Source organism: Cherax quadricarinatus, chromosome 19, assembly GCF_038502225.1.
Source record: "Cherax quadricarinatus isolate ZL_2023a chromosome 19, ASM3850222v1, whole genome shotgun sequence".
NCBI classification, from domain to species: domain Eukaryota; kingdom Metazoa; phylum Arthropoda; class Malacostraca; order Decapoda; family Parastacidae; genus Cherax; species Cherax quadricarinatus.
The window spans coordinates 30,101,182-30,117,887 of record NC_091310.1 but is presented as its reverse complement, the minus strand read 5'-3'; the positions used below and the strand labels follow the sequence as shown (position 1 = coordinate 30,117,887).

Sequence of the window (16,706 nt, the reverse complement as noted above, 5' to 3'; positions counted from 1 at the left end):
CACAAATAAGGACAGCGTTTCGGTCCGTCCCGAAAATTTAGTTACCATCATCAGGATTTACATAAGAACAGACGAAACGTATGAGTGGAGCAACATATCAGACGGCTACTGGACCAAACTAGGCAGGTCTAACTCACAATCTCACCCACCCACACCCACTCATATACTTGTCAAACCTGGTTTTAAAGTTATCCCAGGATCACGCCTTAATGACGTTACTCGGAAGTTTGTTCCACTCATCTACAACTCTACTGTCAAGTCATTACTTAGATCCACATATATCCAGTTGGAATCCTCTGCTGCGAGTCCTCTCTTGGTTGAATATTTTCACCGCGTTATTTATATCCCTTTTATTTATTCCAGTTTTTCATTTGTACACTTTGGTCACATCTCCCCAAATTTTGCACCTTTCCAGAGAGTACAGATACAGTACCCGAAGCCAGTCTTCGTAGGAAAAAGTTGTGATATCAACTCCTTACTCCTCCTCCGTATATTTTTCAGCGCATTAATGTCCATTCTGTAATATGGAGACCATAAGTGACAATACATTCTAAACAAGACCTTACCAGGGACATATAATGTTGAAGTACAACCTGAGAGCTTCCATTGTTTATGTTACTTAATGTGAAGCCAAGTATCTAACTGCTTTATTTGCGAAAACACTAATGCGCTGTTGTCTTGGTCTGGAATTACTGCCAACCAGAACTTCTAAAGCCTTATCGCATTCAGTTTGCTCGAGACCTACAATATTTACTTGTTAGTCTCCATAGGTATTTACTTTCTGGAACCAAAACATTGCACTTCACAACCTTCCAGCAACACTTGAGGACAATGGACCAATAAAAAGATTACGGGAGTTCGTTTTATATCTTATATAAAATATATATGAAATATTTAGGTATCTTAATTGACGCTTTAAATATATGATTCCATATTTTACTGCCATCATCATATATTCCGTCTCATTGCAGGCGTGTTGGCAGTTGTTATAGGCGTGGTGGCGTGGCTGTGGCAGGCGTGGTTCGGCTCATCAGTGGGCGTGGTACATAAGGCTGACCCTATATATGACTTTATCATCGTGGGCGGCGGCACTGCAGGCAGTGTAATAGCTGCAAGACTGAGTGAAGAGCCAGAGTACAAGGTCCTCCTGATAGAGGCCGGGGGAGAGGAACCCTGGCTCTCTAAAATCCCTCTAGCTTCTCCGCTCTTGCAGAAGTCTCGCTTCGACTGGCAGTACCTGTCAGTGCCTCAAGAGCTGTCCTCCCAGGGTCTTATAAACAAGGTGAGTGCCGGAAAAAGACAGTACAATGCGATCCTTTATTGACGCCGTTTCGGCCCCCTACAATGAGGGCGAAACGTTGTCAATAGAAGATCGCATTATACTGAATTTGCTTCTTTTCCATCGTGTCAGTTTTTTATACCACTTCTCTTCAGGGTCGGTGGAGGAATCCACAACTAACCCGTGACCTGGTGACTAAAGCTCTCGCTTCACATGGTGAGGGTCCGGGTTCAATTCAGAAACATTGCCCAACTATAAATTTCAATTTAAGATTGATACAATGTGTTGCAGTGCGGAGGGTCACTGGAGCTGTGATGACTGTGCGCCCCTGCCAAGACAGTTGTTGAACGACAGACGATAAATGTGCTTTCTAATTTTCTTGTGCTCGTCCTGACCTGGTGGCTCCTCTGTGAACCTGACTGCAACAAGAGTACACAAATAACCCGCACATGGGAGAAAGAGGCTCATGACGACGTTATGATCAGACTTGGACTATTGACTAGTCACTATGGACTAGTGAATAGTCCAAGTCGGACCAAAATGTCGTCACAAGCTTCTGTCTCCTGTGTGTTAGTTATTTCTGTATTGTTCCAGTGACGGTATTGTACCTTTTTGTTCTTTGCAACAAGAGTGTGACGATGCTGCTTCTCTCTTGAATTACCACAGCAATCATCATGGCCCCGGGGCCGCATGCTGGGTGGGACGGGTTCCATCAACTTCAACATCCACATGTTCGGCTCACCTCAGGACTTCCAGGTGTGGGAGCAGGAGTACGGAGCTGAGGGATGGGACTTCCAGCAAATGAAGAAATACGCCAACAAGGCTGAGTGTCGCAGACTTAGGCCTAAGATCTTCAAGGTGGGCAGGAAATTTTTTTTTTCTTCTTGTAAGACATGTGTCACACTTGGGTGTCATTGTTGACGAGACGACACGTACCTGATGCATATGAGTGACACGTGTGATCACTGACGAAACGACACCTAGGTGATGCACGTGTGTGATACTTAGGTGCCATTGACAACTTAGGTGTCATTGAAGAAACAACACCTACGTGATGCATATGTGCGACACTTAGGTGCCATTGACGAAACGACACCTAGGGGACGCACATGTATCTCGCTTATCAACGTGACGTTGGTGAAGAGTTCTTGATACACGGAACTGAAACTGCCTTTCCAGTTCCCTAAACATTGTATAATCCTTACTTGTTTAGCGCTTCTCAGTGTTTATTAGGCATCACTCAAGGCGAACCTTTAAATGGATGCTTTATTTTTTCTTGATTTTTTTATATTCCTTCAAGTTTTCGATTTTATTTTGCTCACAACTCCAGAACGCCTCATCCGGTTGGATTCAAATTTCGAAGTCTTGCGTACGGTAACGAGAAGTAGATTCCAGAGAAATCTGTCATGTGCAGGTGCCCTACGACCAAAGTTATTAAACACAATTCCATCATCCTGGAAAGGCTGGGAAAACTTACTTAAAGCCTCTCAGCAGCATGGCTTCAAACCTTTTAGAAAACTGACTCCTGATTCGACGGCGGTGGAGAGTGAAATCCATTGTGTACGTATGTGTAGAGTTAACCATTTTAAGTTAATTTGTGTGAAATTTTTATTCCAGCAGCCCAGGACTGGGCCAGTGGGTCGACCACTCCACTACGGTAGTTCTGCATGTAATGAGAATACGTTAATAGAAGACGTTAAGCTTACCACGTTAAACTTACGATGTTAAATTTACAACGTTAGATTTACGGCATTAGACTTATGACTTTAGATTTAACACATTAGACTTTCACTGGTAGTCTGATGACGTTACAATTTCGACTGTCTTCAAACTTAATGTGCTGGTGTATTTTAGGATGTTGGTCCCTCTCAAATAACAAGAACATTTCTCATTAGTGTGTTTTCAAAGCAGTGTTTATTAGTGGAAGTTTTTAATTGATTTAAGTCTGTATATATCCTAATTTGTCACTTCTATTGAAAAAGGGGATATCAGGGTCTATGTGACATCTTGCCAACACAAAATCCAGTTTTGCTTCAGATCTTCAACTCTAATACTTAACTGCGCTGTAAACATATGCCACACTCTGCACTAATCTTTTTGCATGCATTGAGGTACAGGAGGCTGGAGTTATGCAATATGAGGATACCTTTCTCAGATAGCACAGTGACCAATGCATGACTAGTTATACCGACTTATTACTCTGAAATTTGCAACAGGAGCAATGCAGCAACGAGCAAGTTGAGAAGGGGCGGAAAGGCTGCAACAGCAGCAACAAGGAGGAGAGTAAGACAGGTTCAACACACGTAAGACAGCATCAAGACGCTGTTCAGTGCTACCATCCAGCACTACGCGTTCACACCTCGGACTCCATCCTCTCAGACACCTTCCTAGATGCTGGGAGGGAGTTAGGTCAGTGCCATCCCTTCTTCTATCAGGTTAGTGCCACGCCTCTCTTCGTCAGGTCAGTGACACATCTTCCTCCGTCAGGTCAGTGGGAAAATACACTGGCCACTCATTAGGGAAACAACAGATTCTTGACTCACTGTGATAGACTACTATAATCAACTCAGATAACATGATATTTGAAGTAACAGAACGACTATAATAAATTGGTAACCAATACTCAATAAAAATATATGTTTTCTGAGTTGCACGTTTTGTGTGTTTGTGTAGAGAGAGGCAGAGCAGGCAACTTTTATGAAATTTCAGGAAAAAAAGAGAACACCAAGAGACTAGGAAAGTGGTAATGGCATGAAAATTTACTCTCTGCAAGGCCATCAGTCACCTCTCACTGCACCAGGAAAAAGTTGAGTTGGGTTGGAAGATTTTACGACCTGTCAACCGCCAGGATCATTCATAAAGTGTAGGTTACTATCCACCTAAACACTAACATTAAGTGTCATAACAATAATGGTGCACAGTACCGACGCGATGAGGAATTACACACATGTAATATACGTATATATATATAAATATATATATATATATATATATATATATATATATATATATATATATATATATATATATATATATATATATATATATATATATATATATATATATATATATTTATATATATATATATATATATATATATATATATATATATATATGTATTCACCTATATGTGGTTGCAGGGATCGATTCATAGCTCCTGGCCCCGCCTCTTCACTGGTCGATACTAATTCATTCTCTCCCTACTCCATGATCTTTGTCATACCTCTTCTTAAAGCTATTTATGGAACTTGCTTCAACTACTTCACTCTCCAGATTATTCCACTTCCTGACAACTCTAAGGCTAAAGAAATACTTCCTAACATCCCTATGACTCATCTGGATTTTCAGCTTCCAATTGTAGCTCCTCGTTCCTGTTTCCCATCTCTGAAACATTCGATCCCTGTCCATCTTGTCAATGCCTCTCAGTATTGTGTGTGTGTGTGTGTGTGTGTGTGTGTGTGTGTGTGTGTGTGTGTGTGTGTGTGTGTGTGTGTGTGTGAGTGTGTGTGTGTGTGTGTGTGTGTATGTGTGTGTGTACTCACCTCACCTAATTCACCTAATTGTGGTTGCAGGGGTCGAGACTCAGCTCCTGGCCCCGCCTCTTCACTGATCGCTACTAGGTCCTCTCCCTCTCTGCTTCCTGAGCTTTGCCATACCTCTTCTTAAAACTATGTAAGGTTCCTGCCTCCACTACTTCACTTACTAGGCTATTCCACTTCCTGACGACTCTATGACTGAAGAAATACTTCCTAACGTCCCTGTGACTCGTCTGAGTCTTCAGCTTCCAGTTGTGACCCCTTGTTTCTGTGTCCCCTCTCTGGAACATCCTATCTCTGTCCACCTTGTCTATTCCCCGCAGTATCTTGTATGTCATTATCATGTCTCCCCTGACCCTTCTGTCCTCCAGTATCGTCAGTCCGATTTCCCTCAACCTTTCCTCGTACGACATTCCCCTGAGCTCTGGGACTAGCCTTGTTGCAAACCTTTGTACTTTCTCTAACTTCTTGACGTGCTTGACCAGGTGTGGGTTCCAGACTGGTGCTGCATACTCCAGTATGGGCCTAACATACACAGTGTAGTGTTTTGAACGATTCCTTATTAAGGTATCGGAACGCTATTCTCAAGTTTCCCAGGCGCCCGTATGCTGCAGCAGTTATTTGGTTGATGTGTGCCTCCGGTGACGTGCTCGGTGTTATGGTCACCCCAAGGTCTTTCTCCCTGAGTGAGGTCTGTAGTCTTTGTCCACCTAGCCTATACTCTGTCTGCGGTCTTCTTTGCCCCTCCCCAATCTTCATGACTTTGCATTTGGCAGGATTGAATTCGAGAAGCCAGTTTCTGGACCACATGTCCAGCTTGTCCAGGTCTCTTTGCAGTCCTGCCTCACCCTCATCCGATTTAATTCTTCTCATCAACTTCACATCATCTGCGAATAGGGACACTTCAGAGTCTATTCCTTCCATCATGTCGTTCGCATATATCAAAAATAGCACTGGTCCTAGAACTAACCCCTGTGGGACCCTGCTCGTCACAGGTGCCCACTGTGATACCTCTTCACGTACCATGACTCGTTGCTGCCTCCCTGTCAGGTATTCCCTGATACATTGCAGTGCCCTCCCTGTTATATGCACCTGATCCTCCATCTTCTGTGTGTGCGTGTGTGTGTGTGTGTGTGTGTGTGTGTGTGTGTGTGTGTGTGTGTGTGTGTGTGTGTGTGTGTGTGTGTATGTGTGTGTATGTGTGTGTGTATATGTCTCAGTAGTAGTACCAGTTCCTAGTAACCAGTTACCAGTAACCAATGTACCAGTAGATGACTCACTACCAACCGTCTGTGTGAATCACTGACTGTTATTCATGTTGCTGCTGACCATAGCATGATTTCAAACACCGCTCTCCCTGTAGGCACTGGTGAGTCAGTCTAAGATAGGGAGCAGAGAGAGGTAGGTCGGCTGTTGGCGCTGCCCATACTTCCCGTAATATATTATACGTACTACCAGCCTACGTGAGTATTTTTAGCCCATCCACATAATCGAACCCACATGACATATGTGTGTGTGTGTGTATGTATGTGTGTGTGTGTGTGTGTGTGTGTGTGAGTGTGTGTGTGTGTGTGTGTGTGTGTGTGTGTGTGTGTGTGTGTGTGTGTGTGTGTGTGTGTGTGTGTGTGTGTTTTGTCAGTGGTTTTATCAGTTCAATATTATTATTATTATTATTATTATTATTATTATTATTATTATTATTATTATTATTATTATTACTATTATTATTACTATCATCATTAGTATAATAATAATAATAATTATTAATATTATTATTATCATCATTATCATTAGTAGTAGTAAGTAACAGTTGTAGAAGTTTTATTATTATTATTATTATTATTATTATTATTATTATTATTATTATTATTATTATATTATTATTATTATTATTATTATTATTATTATTATTATTATTATTATTATTATTATTATATTATATTATTATTATTATATTATTATTATTATTATTATTATTATTATTATTATTATTATTATTATTATTATCACCCTGCAGGCCTGCCAGTGGGTAACCTCAATGACGATATAGACCACGGAGTGATGGCAGCAGAGACCATGGTCTACAAGGGCCAGCGCTGGAGCACAGCCGCGGGCTACCTCAGACCAGCCCTGGGAAGACCAAACCTCCACGTCCTCCTCCACTCCCACGTCAATAAAGTACACACTCCTGTTTAAACTATATTTTTTAATGGGGGGGTGGACGGGTAAGCCAGCGGAAGGCCTCAGTCAGATGACCAAAACCAGCTGCGGGCTCATCATATGACTAAGACCCGCGTTAGGAAACACTTGTCCTGTTTCCTGACGAACCTGTCTAACCTACTCCCACGTTAATAGATTTCTCACTCCCACAGTAAAGTTCTCACTCCCACAGCAAAGTGCTCACTCCCACAGCAAAGTGCTCACTCCCACAGTAAAGTGCTCACTCCCACAGTAAAGTGCTCACTCCCACAGCAAAGTGCTCAATCCCACAGTAAAGTGCTCACTCCCACAGCAAAGTGCTCACTCCCACAGTAAAGTGCTCACTCCCACAGTAAAGTGCTCACTCCCACAGTAAAGTGCTCACTCCCACAGCAAAGTGCTCACTCCCACAGTAAAGTGCTCACTCCCACAGCAAAGTGCTCACTCCCACAGTAAAGTGCTCACTCCCACAGTAAAGTGCTCACTCCCACAGTAAAGTGCTCACTCCCACAGCAAAGTGCTCACTCCCACAGTAAAGTGCTCACTCCCACAGCAAAGTGCTCACTCCCACAGTAAAGTGCTCACTCCCACAGCAAAGTGCTCACTCCCACAGTAAAGTGCTCACTCCCACAGTAAAGTGCTCACTCCCACAGTAAAGTGCTCATTTCCACAGTAGAGTGCTCACTCCCTCAACTGAACAATCTTCCTGCTAGTCCCTCCCAAGTCTTCCTTCTTTATCTCTATGTAAACTCCACCCCTCTATACCTTTCTTTTTATTCTGTAGCATGGTCTACCGTGAGTATACACTGCTAGGGTATACCAGGCACCTTCCACTTGGTTGGTGAATGAGATTTAAAGCCTATCGACTACACTGGGGTCATTTAGACTGGTAACATCCTCAGCTCACACACTGAAGTGCCTGGAATCGATCCCCGGACCGGGTGAAACATTGGTCATGTTTCCTTACATGTGCTGCCCCTGTTCACCTAGAAGTAGGTACCTGGGTGTTAGTAGAATGTTGTAGGAGGCATCCTGGGTACAAGATTTATCTAAGTTGCCAGAAATGCTCTACATAACCAGGGACTTTTTATACAGTATATCAATAATGTCAGCTAGATTTGTATCACTTGCATCATATACTTGTAGAAACAAAGATTATTATTATTATTATTATTATTATTATTATTATTATTATTATTATTATTATTATTATTATTATTATTATTATTATTATTATTAATCCCTGAAAGGGATAAAATTAAACTCTCTGTAAATATTCGCTGAGAGAAATATACCATTCGGTATACATGGAGTATACCTAGAAAGGGTTTCGGGGGTCAACGCCCCGCAACCCGGTCTGTGACCAGGCCTCATGATGGATCAGGGCCTAATCAACCAGGCTGTTACTGGTGGCCGCACGCAACCCGTAGTACGAACCACAGCCCGGCTAGTCAGGTACTGACTTTAGGCGCCTGTCCAGTGTCTGCTTGAAGACAGTCAAGGGTCTATTAGTAATCCCCTTATGTATGCTGGGAGGCAGTGGAACAGTCTAGGGCCCCCTCACAATTATTGTGTTGTTTCTTATCCTGCTAGTGGCGCCCCTGCTTTTCATTAGGGGGATGTTGCATCGTCTGCCGAGTCTTTTGCTTTCATAGGGAGTAATTTTCTTGTACAATGTTGCTACTAATCTCTAGGATTTTTCAAGTGTATATGATCCTGTATCTCTCCCGCCTGAGTTCTAGGGAGTACAGGTCGAGGAATTTCAAACGTTCCCAGTAATTTAGGTGTTTTATCGGACTATGTGTGCCGTGAACGTTCTCTGTACATTTTCTAGGTCAGCAATTTCACCTGCCTTGAAACATGCTGTTAGTGTGCAGCAGTATTCCAGCCTTGATAGAACAAGCTTCCTGAAGAGTGTCATCATGGGCTTGGCATCCCTAGTTTTGAAGGTTCTCATTATCCATCCTGTTATTTTTCTAGCAGATGCGATTGATACAGTGTTGTGGTCAATGATGGTGAGAACCTTACATTATCACTCCCAGGTCTTTTACATTAGTTTTTCGCTCTATTGTGTAATTGGAATCTGTTTTATACTCCGATACAGTTTTAATTTCCTCACGTTTTTCATATCAGAATAATTGAAATTTCTCATCATTGAACTTCATATTGTTTTCTGTAGCTCATTTAAATATTTGGTTGATGTCCGCCTGGAGTCTTGCAATGTCTTCATTGGAGGACACTGTCATACAAATTCGGGTGTCATCTGCAAAGGAAGACACCGTGCTGTGGCTTACGTCCCTGTCTGTCAGATATGAAGACGAGGAATAGGATGGGAAAGAGTTTACCTGGAGTTTACCTGGAGAGAGTTCCGGGGGTCAACGCCCCCGCGGCCCGGTCTGTGACCAGGCCTCCTGGTGGATCAGAGCCTCATCAACCAGGCTGTTACTGCTGGCTGCACGCAAACCAACGTACGAGCCACAGCCCGGCTGGTCAGGAACCGACTTTAGGTGCTTGTCCAGTGCCAGCTTGAAGATTGCCAGGGGTCTGTTGGTAATCCCCCTTATGTATGCTGGGAGGCAGTTGAACAGTCTCGGGCCCCTGACACTTATTGTATGGTCTCTTAACGTGCTAGTGACACCCCTGCTTTTCATTGGGGGGATTTTGCCTCGTCTGCCAAGTCTTTTGCTTTCGTAGTGAGTGATTTTCGTGTGCAAGTTCGGTACTAGTCCCTCTAGGATTTTCCAGGTGTATATAATCATGTATCTCTCCCTCCTGCGTTCCAGAGAATACAGGTTTAGGAACCTCAAGCGCTCCCAGTAATTGAGGTGTTTTATCTCCGTTATGCGTGCCGTGAAGGTTCTCTGTACATTTTCTAGGTCAGCAATTTCACCTGCCTTGAAAGGTGCTGTTAGTGTGCAGCAATATTCCAGCCTAGATAGAACAAGTGACCTGAAGAGTGTCATCATGGGCTTGGCCTCCCTAGTTTTGAAGGTTCTCATTATCCATCCTGTCATTTTTCTAGCAGATGCGATTGATACAATGTTATGGTCCTTGAAGGTGAGATCCTCCGACATGATCACTCCCAGGTCTTTGACGTTGGTGTTTCGCTCTATTTTGTGGCCAGAATTTGTTTTGTACTCTGATGAAATTTTAATTTCCTCGTGTTTACCATATCTGAGTAATTGAAATTTCTCATCGTTGAACTTCATATTGTTTTCTGCAGCCCACTGAAAGATTTGGTTGATGTCCGCCTGGAGCCTTGCAGTGTCTGCAATGGAAGACACTGTCATGCAGATTCGGGTGTCATCTGTAAAGGAAGGCACGGTGCTGTGGCTGACATCCTTGTCTATGTCAGATATGAGGGTGAGAAACAAGATGGGAGCGAGTACTGTGCCTTGTGGAACAGAGCTTTTCACCGTAGCTGCCTCGGACTTTGTTGACTACTACTCTTTGTGTTCTGTTTGTGAGGAAATTATAGATCCATCTACCAACTTTTCCTGTTATTCCTTTAGCACGCATTTTGTGCGCTATTACGCCATGGTCACACTTGTCGAAGGCTTTTGCAAAGTCTGTATATATTACATCTGCGTTTTGTTTGTCTTCTAGTGCATCTAAGACCTTGTCGTAGTGATCCAATAGTTGAGACAGACAGGAGCGACCTGTTCTAAACCCATGTTGCCCTGGGTTGTGTAATTGATGAATGTTACGTTGGTTTGTCCCTTATTACTTTGATAGTAAGGTTCTCACTACATGTTCTAGTGTGGGGTAGCTTTTACTTAATGGCCTTATCTGTCTAGGGGTAATACTTACATCATGGCTGATCATCTTGAGTGTCTCTGATACCCTTTCACCAGCCCTCTTCACAGGTTATGTAAACTACTACTATAAAAATATAACTGTATTCTCAATAGATATGTACAGAATATACAATCACAGCCTCCATTTTCAAAACAAAATCTACACACTCCATGCCTGTGCTCCACATGGTGTGTTGCAACAACTCTTGTCCTTCACTCTTCCTGACATAACTCTGGGCTAACCAGTGTTTTGACACACTTTAGTCACCCTGGGTATGGTGGCCAAAACTTAAATTATAAAAACTCACCCCTGGAGCACACATGATGCCCCAAAAGATAGGAGAAGGACCCAGAGATCCTGCCAGGTTGAAGGTCAGCCACAGAGAGAGGGAGTCAGTGAGAGGGAGAGAGAGAGAGAGAGAGCCTGGCTAAGCTCCTCCCACCAAAACAAAAGACTGTTGCCAAGCACAATTCTCCAGTTACCACAATTCTACCACACCTTAATTTTACTTTTACAAAAAGAAATACAACTTTATAATCTACTTATTTAAATTGTGTGTTTATGTGTCTATAGTATAACCTATTATATTGAGAAAAATAGGCTTGACCCAGCTGCCTCTCAGTCATAAGGTTGATCAGTCCTTCTGACATTTAGAGCAAAGTCCCCATCAATTCAATATAATTAGGTATTCCAGAGTAACTGTTATTTATAAATACATGTTGGGTCCTATAGCCCCATAACAATGAGTATCTAGATGGTTGGCTATCTAGCTTCTTAGGACCCTTTCAAAGATTTTTATGATATAGGACGTTAACGCTATCGGTCTGTAATTCTTTGCTATTGCTTTACTGCCACCTTTGTGGAGTGGAGCAATGTCTGTTGTTTTTAGTAACTGTGGGACGACCCCCGTGTCCATGCTCCCTCTCCATAGGATGTTAAAAGCATAAAAGTACATGATAGGTGCTTCTTGTAGTTCTTGATGAACACGAAATTCCATGAATCTGGGCCTGGGGCAGAGTGCATGGGCATGTCATTTATTGTATTTTCGAAGTCATTTGGCGTCAGGATAATATCAGATAGGTTTCAGCATATCAAATTCTGTGTCTCGCTCGTAAAAAATATCATTTATTCACTCAGTGGCCACTTTATTAGGTACACATGTACACTCGCTCGTTAATGCAAATATCTAATCAGCCAATCACGTTGCAACGCCTCAGAGCCTAAAATCACGGTCAAGAGGTTCAACTGTTGTTTAGACTGAACATCAGAATGAGGAAGAAATGTGATCTAAGTGACTTTGACAGTGGAATGATTGTTGGTGCCAGACAGACGGGATGGTTTGAGTATCTCAGAAACTGCTGAACTCCTGGGATTTTTACACACAACAGTCACTTGCATTTACAGAGGATGGTATGGAAAACACAGAACATCTAGTGAGTGGCAGTTCTGTGAGCGAAATATCCTTGTTAATGATAGAGATCAGAGAAGAATGGCCAGACTGATTCAAGCTGACAGGAAGGTTACAGTAACTCAAATATCCACACGCTACAGCAGAAGTATGTAGAAGAACATCTCTGAATGCATGATAATAGTAATATAATAATATTTTTATTTACTACAAGTACATGTACATGATATACAGTCCTAGCTGACATCAGTGACATACTACTATATAGAAAGCCCCTTGTTATGCTGAGCATTTCTGGCAATATTAGGTCAGTGTTCCAGGATGCGACCCACACCAGTCAACTAACTCCTGGGTACCCATTTTACTGATGGGTGAACGTAGACAACCGGTGTATAGAAACACGTCCAATGTTTCTACCCTCGCTGGAAACCGAACACAGACCCTCGCCGTGTGAAGGGAGAGCTTTAGCGACCAGGCCACGGGGCACTTCGAACCCTGAAGTGGATGGGCTACAGCAGCAGACCATACAGGGTTCCACTCCTGTCAGCTAAGAACAGGAAACTGAGACTACAGTGGGCACAGGGTTCTCCAAAACTGGACAGTTGAAGATTGGAAAAACGTTGCTTGGTTAGACGAATTACGATTTCTGCTGCGACATGCAGATGGTAGGTTCAGAGCTTGGTTTAAACCTTTGGGACGTGATGGACGGGAGGCTTGCCGATAAATCTGCAGTACCTGTGTGATGCTATCATGTCAACATTAACCAGGATCTCTAAGAAATGTTTACAGCACCTTCTTGAATCCATGCCACCAAGAATTCACGCTGTTTTGGGGGCAAAGGAAGACCCTACCAAGTACTAAAAGGGTGTTCCTAATAAAGTGGCTACTGAGTGTATATATCATGTGCTTATTTATATCCTTCAGTTTGTTTTAAATTATCCAATGTCAAATATTTCTTCACAATTAGTTCTGTATGAAAAAATCTGCAGATTTGTTTTACTTTTTATTTATCTGTTGACTGCTAAATATCTCTAATTTTAAATAACTATTTTTTCAGTTCACGGTCAATACTTTCCAGATTTTGTGGGAGGGGAAACGTGCTGTTGGAGTGGAGTTCACACACTGGGACAACCCTCACATCAACAAGTCAGTGTACGCCAGAGGAGAGGTGATCCTCTCAGCTGGGGCGGTCAACACGCCTCACATACTCATGCACTCAGGAGTGGGACCCAGCACTCTTCTCCACAAATTTAATGTAAATTAAACTTCTTGTTGTTGGACCTGTTATGGGGCCGCTACGGCAAGCGCCGCATTGAACCCTTCCTCCTCCCGGCTCTCAGGAGCTAGAGAATTCTCAAACACTTCATTGGTAATGATAATATTTGTGAAATATTGAGATTGTATCCACATTTTGCACATTAAGGCGACTCAACTAACTCAGTCACAGAAGGGCAGTAGGGGGTGTGGTATGTCCTGTAGGAGATGGAAGAGTCCAGAGGACTCTGGTCAGATATGTTGTAGGCAAGGAGTGGAAGCCACCGCTGAAGCTCTCTGACTCGTACAGAATCTGTGACAAAAACTAAATTTGTCTTGGTAAAACTGTCGAAGGAAAGTAGCAAGTGTGTAGGTCTGCCACTCAAACAATTATATTTGAGTCTAAGCTATTTGGGGAAAAGTCACTAAGCTAAATACCAGGAATTTTTTTCTCTGTAAGTGTCATGTTTCTTAAATTGTTCTTATTATATTTCAGAAAAGCGCTCATCCATTGTGAGTCATTCCACTCATCTTCTCCTCAAACGATTTATTAATAATCTAAAAATGCCTTTAAATATTTTATTATAATGAGATACATATATATTTCCCAGCATCTCGATTACAAATAAAATAAAAATTGTACGCATTATTTTTCTCGTAGTTTGTTGTCATGAAATTCATATTACACTCGACAACTCTCAGTTACTTTTCATGACATCTACGCCATCTCATGAAGTTTTATTTTTATTTACCTTTTTCACTGTCTTCTTAATCACTAAACAAAAAACAGCTGAAGAGACGATGCGATATGTCGTTGACAGTTTTACTCTCAGATGAACCTACCTACAGATTCCAGTAGTGTCTGTACTGGAGGGTGTAGGTGGCAACCTGCAGGACCACCTCTGCATGCCCGTGTATGTGTCCCTGGAGGAGGATGTCTCGCTCAACCCCGTCAAGCTGCGCACTGTATCTAATATTTGGAACTATTTCGTCAATGGTGGCAAAGGTAATAAATATAGTAACACATTCGCCGATTTTTTTTTTCACATAATTCACTTTACAGGCTGTTGTCTCATTCCATCTCGTTACAGTCTTGCCTATCATTATCCACACTACCGCTATCCCTCCTATCCCCAAGATGTCACCTGTATCCCTCAACTGAGACCCAGATACCTAAAAATATTGCTTCATTTCGAATCTGGTTTCAAAATATAGGTTTACCGAGTGGTTAAGTAACTACTACTAATGTGGAAAATTGCATTTATCTGAATGTAACTAATTATGTACATAACAGTAAATGATAACAAAGATAATTATTGTTTATCAATGTTACATAGACAAGTAGGAATTTGGGACACCTAGGTCGCAAAAAATGTCCCCCTTCGATACCTACCACTGTCATAACCACAAGTTGCTCTGGACCTATTAATTAAATGAAATATACATACACCAGGAATACTGGTAAATATATAAATTTGTGGACTGTATATTAAAAATAATAAATGGTTATATATATATACACAATTACATAACAGAAGGAAAATATATCTTAATATCACTCACCAATTTGACTGGATATTAAGTTGTATCATACTCAGAAAACCTCACTCTAACTAAATCTATGAAAATAATGCTGGCCAGAATTACACACAAATCTAGAGAGCTTATCTGAGGTTCCTGGAGCTGTCTTGTCCAGTCGTCTGATATCTCAAGTTATGCAGGAATGCACATCCACCAATTTCGCCTCCTATTTGAGAGGTGTCAACACAATTTTAACCTCTAGAGCACAAAAAATTCTTCCCATTACACCAACGTTTGTACAAAATTCAAAACCAAGATGGCGAGTCTCTCGTCTGCGCAGACGCAGGCTTTCCGTTTTCTATGACATAAATATTATTAAATACAGTATGGCCATCTATTTACATATAAATACTGAATTTCTGGAAAATATATACAGTATTTTCCACAACTAACAAAAATTCAGCGTTTGGTCTTACGGATAAGTTAAACCACACAACCTACATTGTGTTAAGTTTTATTATTTTTTTTAAGTTTATATAGTTGTGTTGACGTTGTCCTGCAGGTGACCTGGGTCGTGCAGCCATCGAAGGGATTGGTGTGATGCGCTTGGCCCATCAACAACCCGAGGTGGGTCTCATCCTCTTCAATATGGGAGCTGTGGACAAACATCTCTACGCGAGCGTTGAAAATATGGAACTGGACGTGAGTGCTCTTATGTGTGTGTGTGCGTATGTTTGTGTACTTTTTACAAATGCTATTAAAGTTTTGCTTATTGTGTTTAGTGTTAAAGCAGGAGGCGTGTCAATATAGAACTGTTCTTGTAGTGGAGGCAAAGACTACATAATGAGAGAGAGAGAGAGTTGATGTCAGTCTGAGGGAAAAATATTATTGATTATTATGATCATTGGGGGGCGCTAAACCCGTAGATTATACAGCGCATGTGGGGGGAGAGATGGAGCACAGATACAATTCCCTAGATCAAGAGCCCCTCACCAGCGTCAAGAACCCTCCCTTGAGGGGAAATATTGAAATCGTTACATTGATAATTAAGACGCATATGCAGCACATGGGTACCTTTACTGGCGTAACTTTTCGCTTGCACAGCAGACTTCTTCAGTCGAGGCAATACAAGAAGTAATTTCGAAGTGATTAATCTTTCAGCCTTGATAGGAGGTGCTCAGACACTTAACCTATCCGCATTGAATATCATCAGTAATATAAAATATTGCACTATCTTGCATATTTATGAGGAAGGGCTAAACCCGTAGGGTTCATACAGTGCCTGGGGAAATAGGAGTTAATCAAGTTTGTTTCAGGGAAGGATAGGATACCTTCAGTATTTCAGATCAAGAGTCCTTCACCAGAACGGTGACACTGAAGGACTCTCTCACTTTAATTTCAAGTGCTGGAATACGCACCCTAAATTTTCTGCTACTTAATGACGTAGCAGAAAATTCTTAATTATAATTTTCTGTTGTTTTTTTTTTTTTATATTTTATTGAAAATACACTTCATTACAACAATGAACCCTGTAACCAAGGGTGAAAACAATTAAATCATAAAACATACAATGTTGCACCATACCGGCATACACAGTTTACCTAGAACAATATATATAACCATCGCAAATTCGTGTATCGTTTTTACATATATCTCATTGAGCAGTGCATAGGCCTATGAATATTATTATATCTGCATTCTGCAAGAAGTG

At 41.7% G+C, this 16,706-nt stretch overlaps 1 protein-coding gene across 5 annotated transcripts in view; it reads left to right on the top strand.

Annotated features, from left to right (window-relative positions):
- The window catches only part of LOC128688267 (L-sorbose 1-dehydrogenase-like), a 44,867-nt gene that overhangs the window by 11,850 nt on the left and 16,311 nt on the right, over window positions 1-16,706 (top strand). For all 5 annotated transcript variants that reach the window (XM_070086619.1, XM_053775993.2, XM_070086618.1 and 2 more), the window contains exons 3-9: window positions 972-1,282; window positions 1,946-2,137; window positions 3,496-3,688; window positions 6,833-6,993; window positions 13,299-13,475; window positions 14,324-14,480; window positions 15,558-15,697. In XM_070086619.1, the coding sequence (XP_069942720.1) occupies window positions 972-1,282; window positions 1,946-2,137; window positions 3,496-3,688; window positions 6,833-6,993; window positions 13,299-13,475; window positions 14,324-14,480; window positions 15,558-15,697 (1,331 nt within the window). The remainder of the gene's footprint in view (window positions 1-971; window positions 1,283-1,945; window positions 2,138-3,495; window positions 3,689-6,832; window positions 6,994-13,298; window positions 13,476-14,323; window positions 14,481-15,557; window positions 15,698-16,706) is intronic.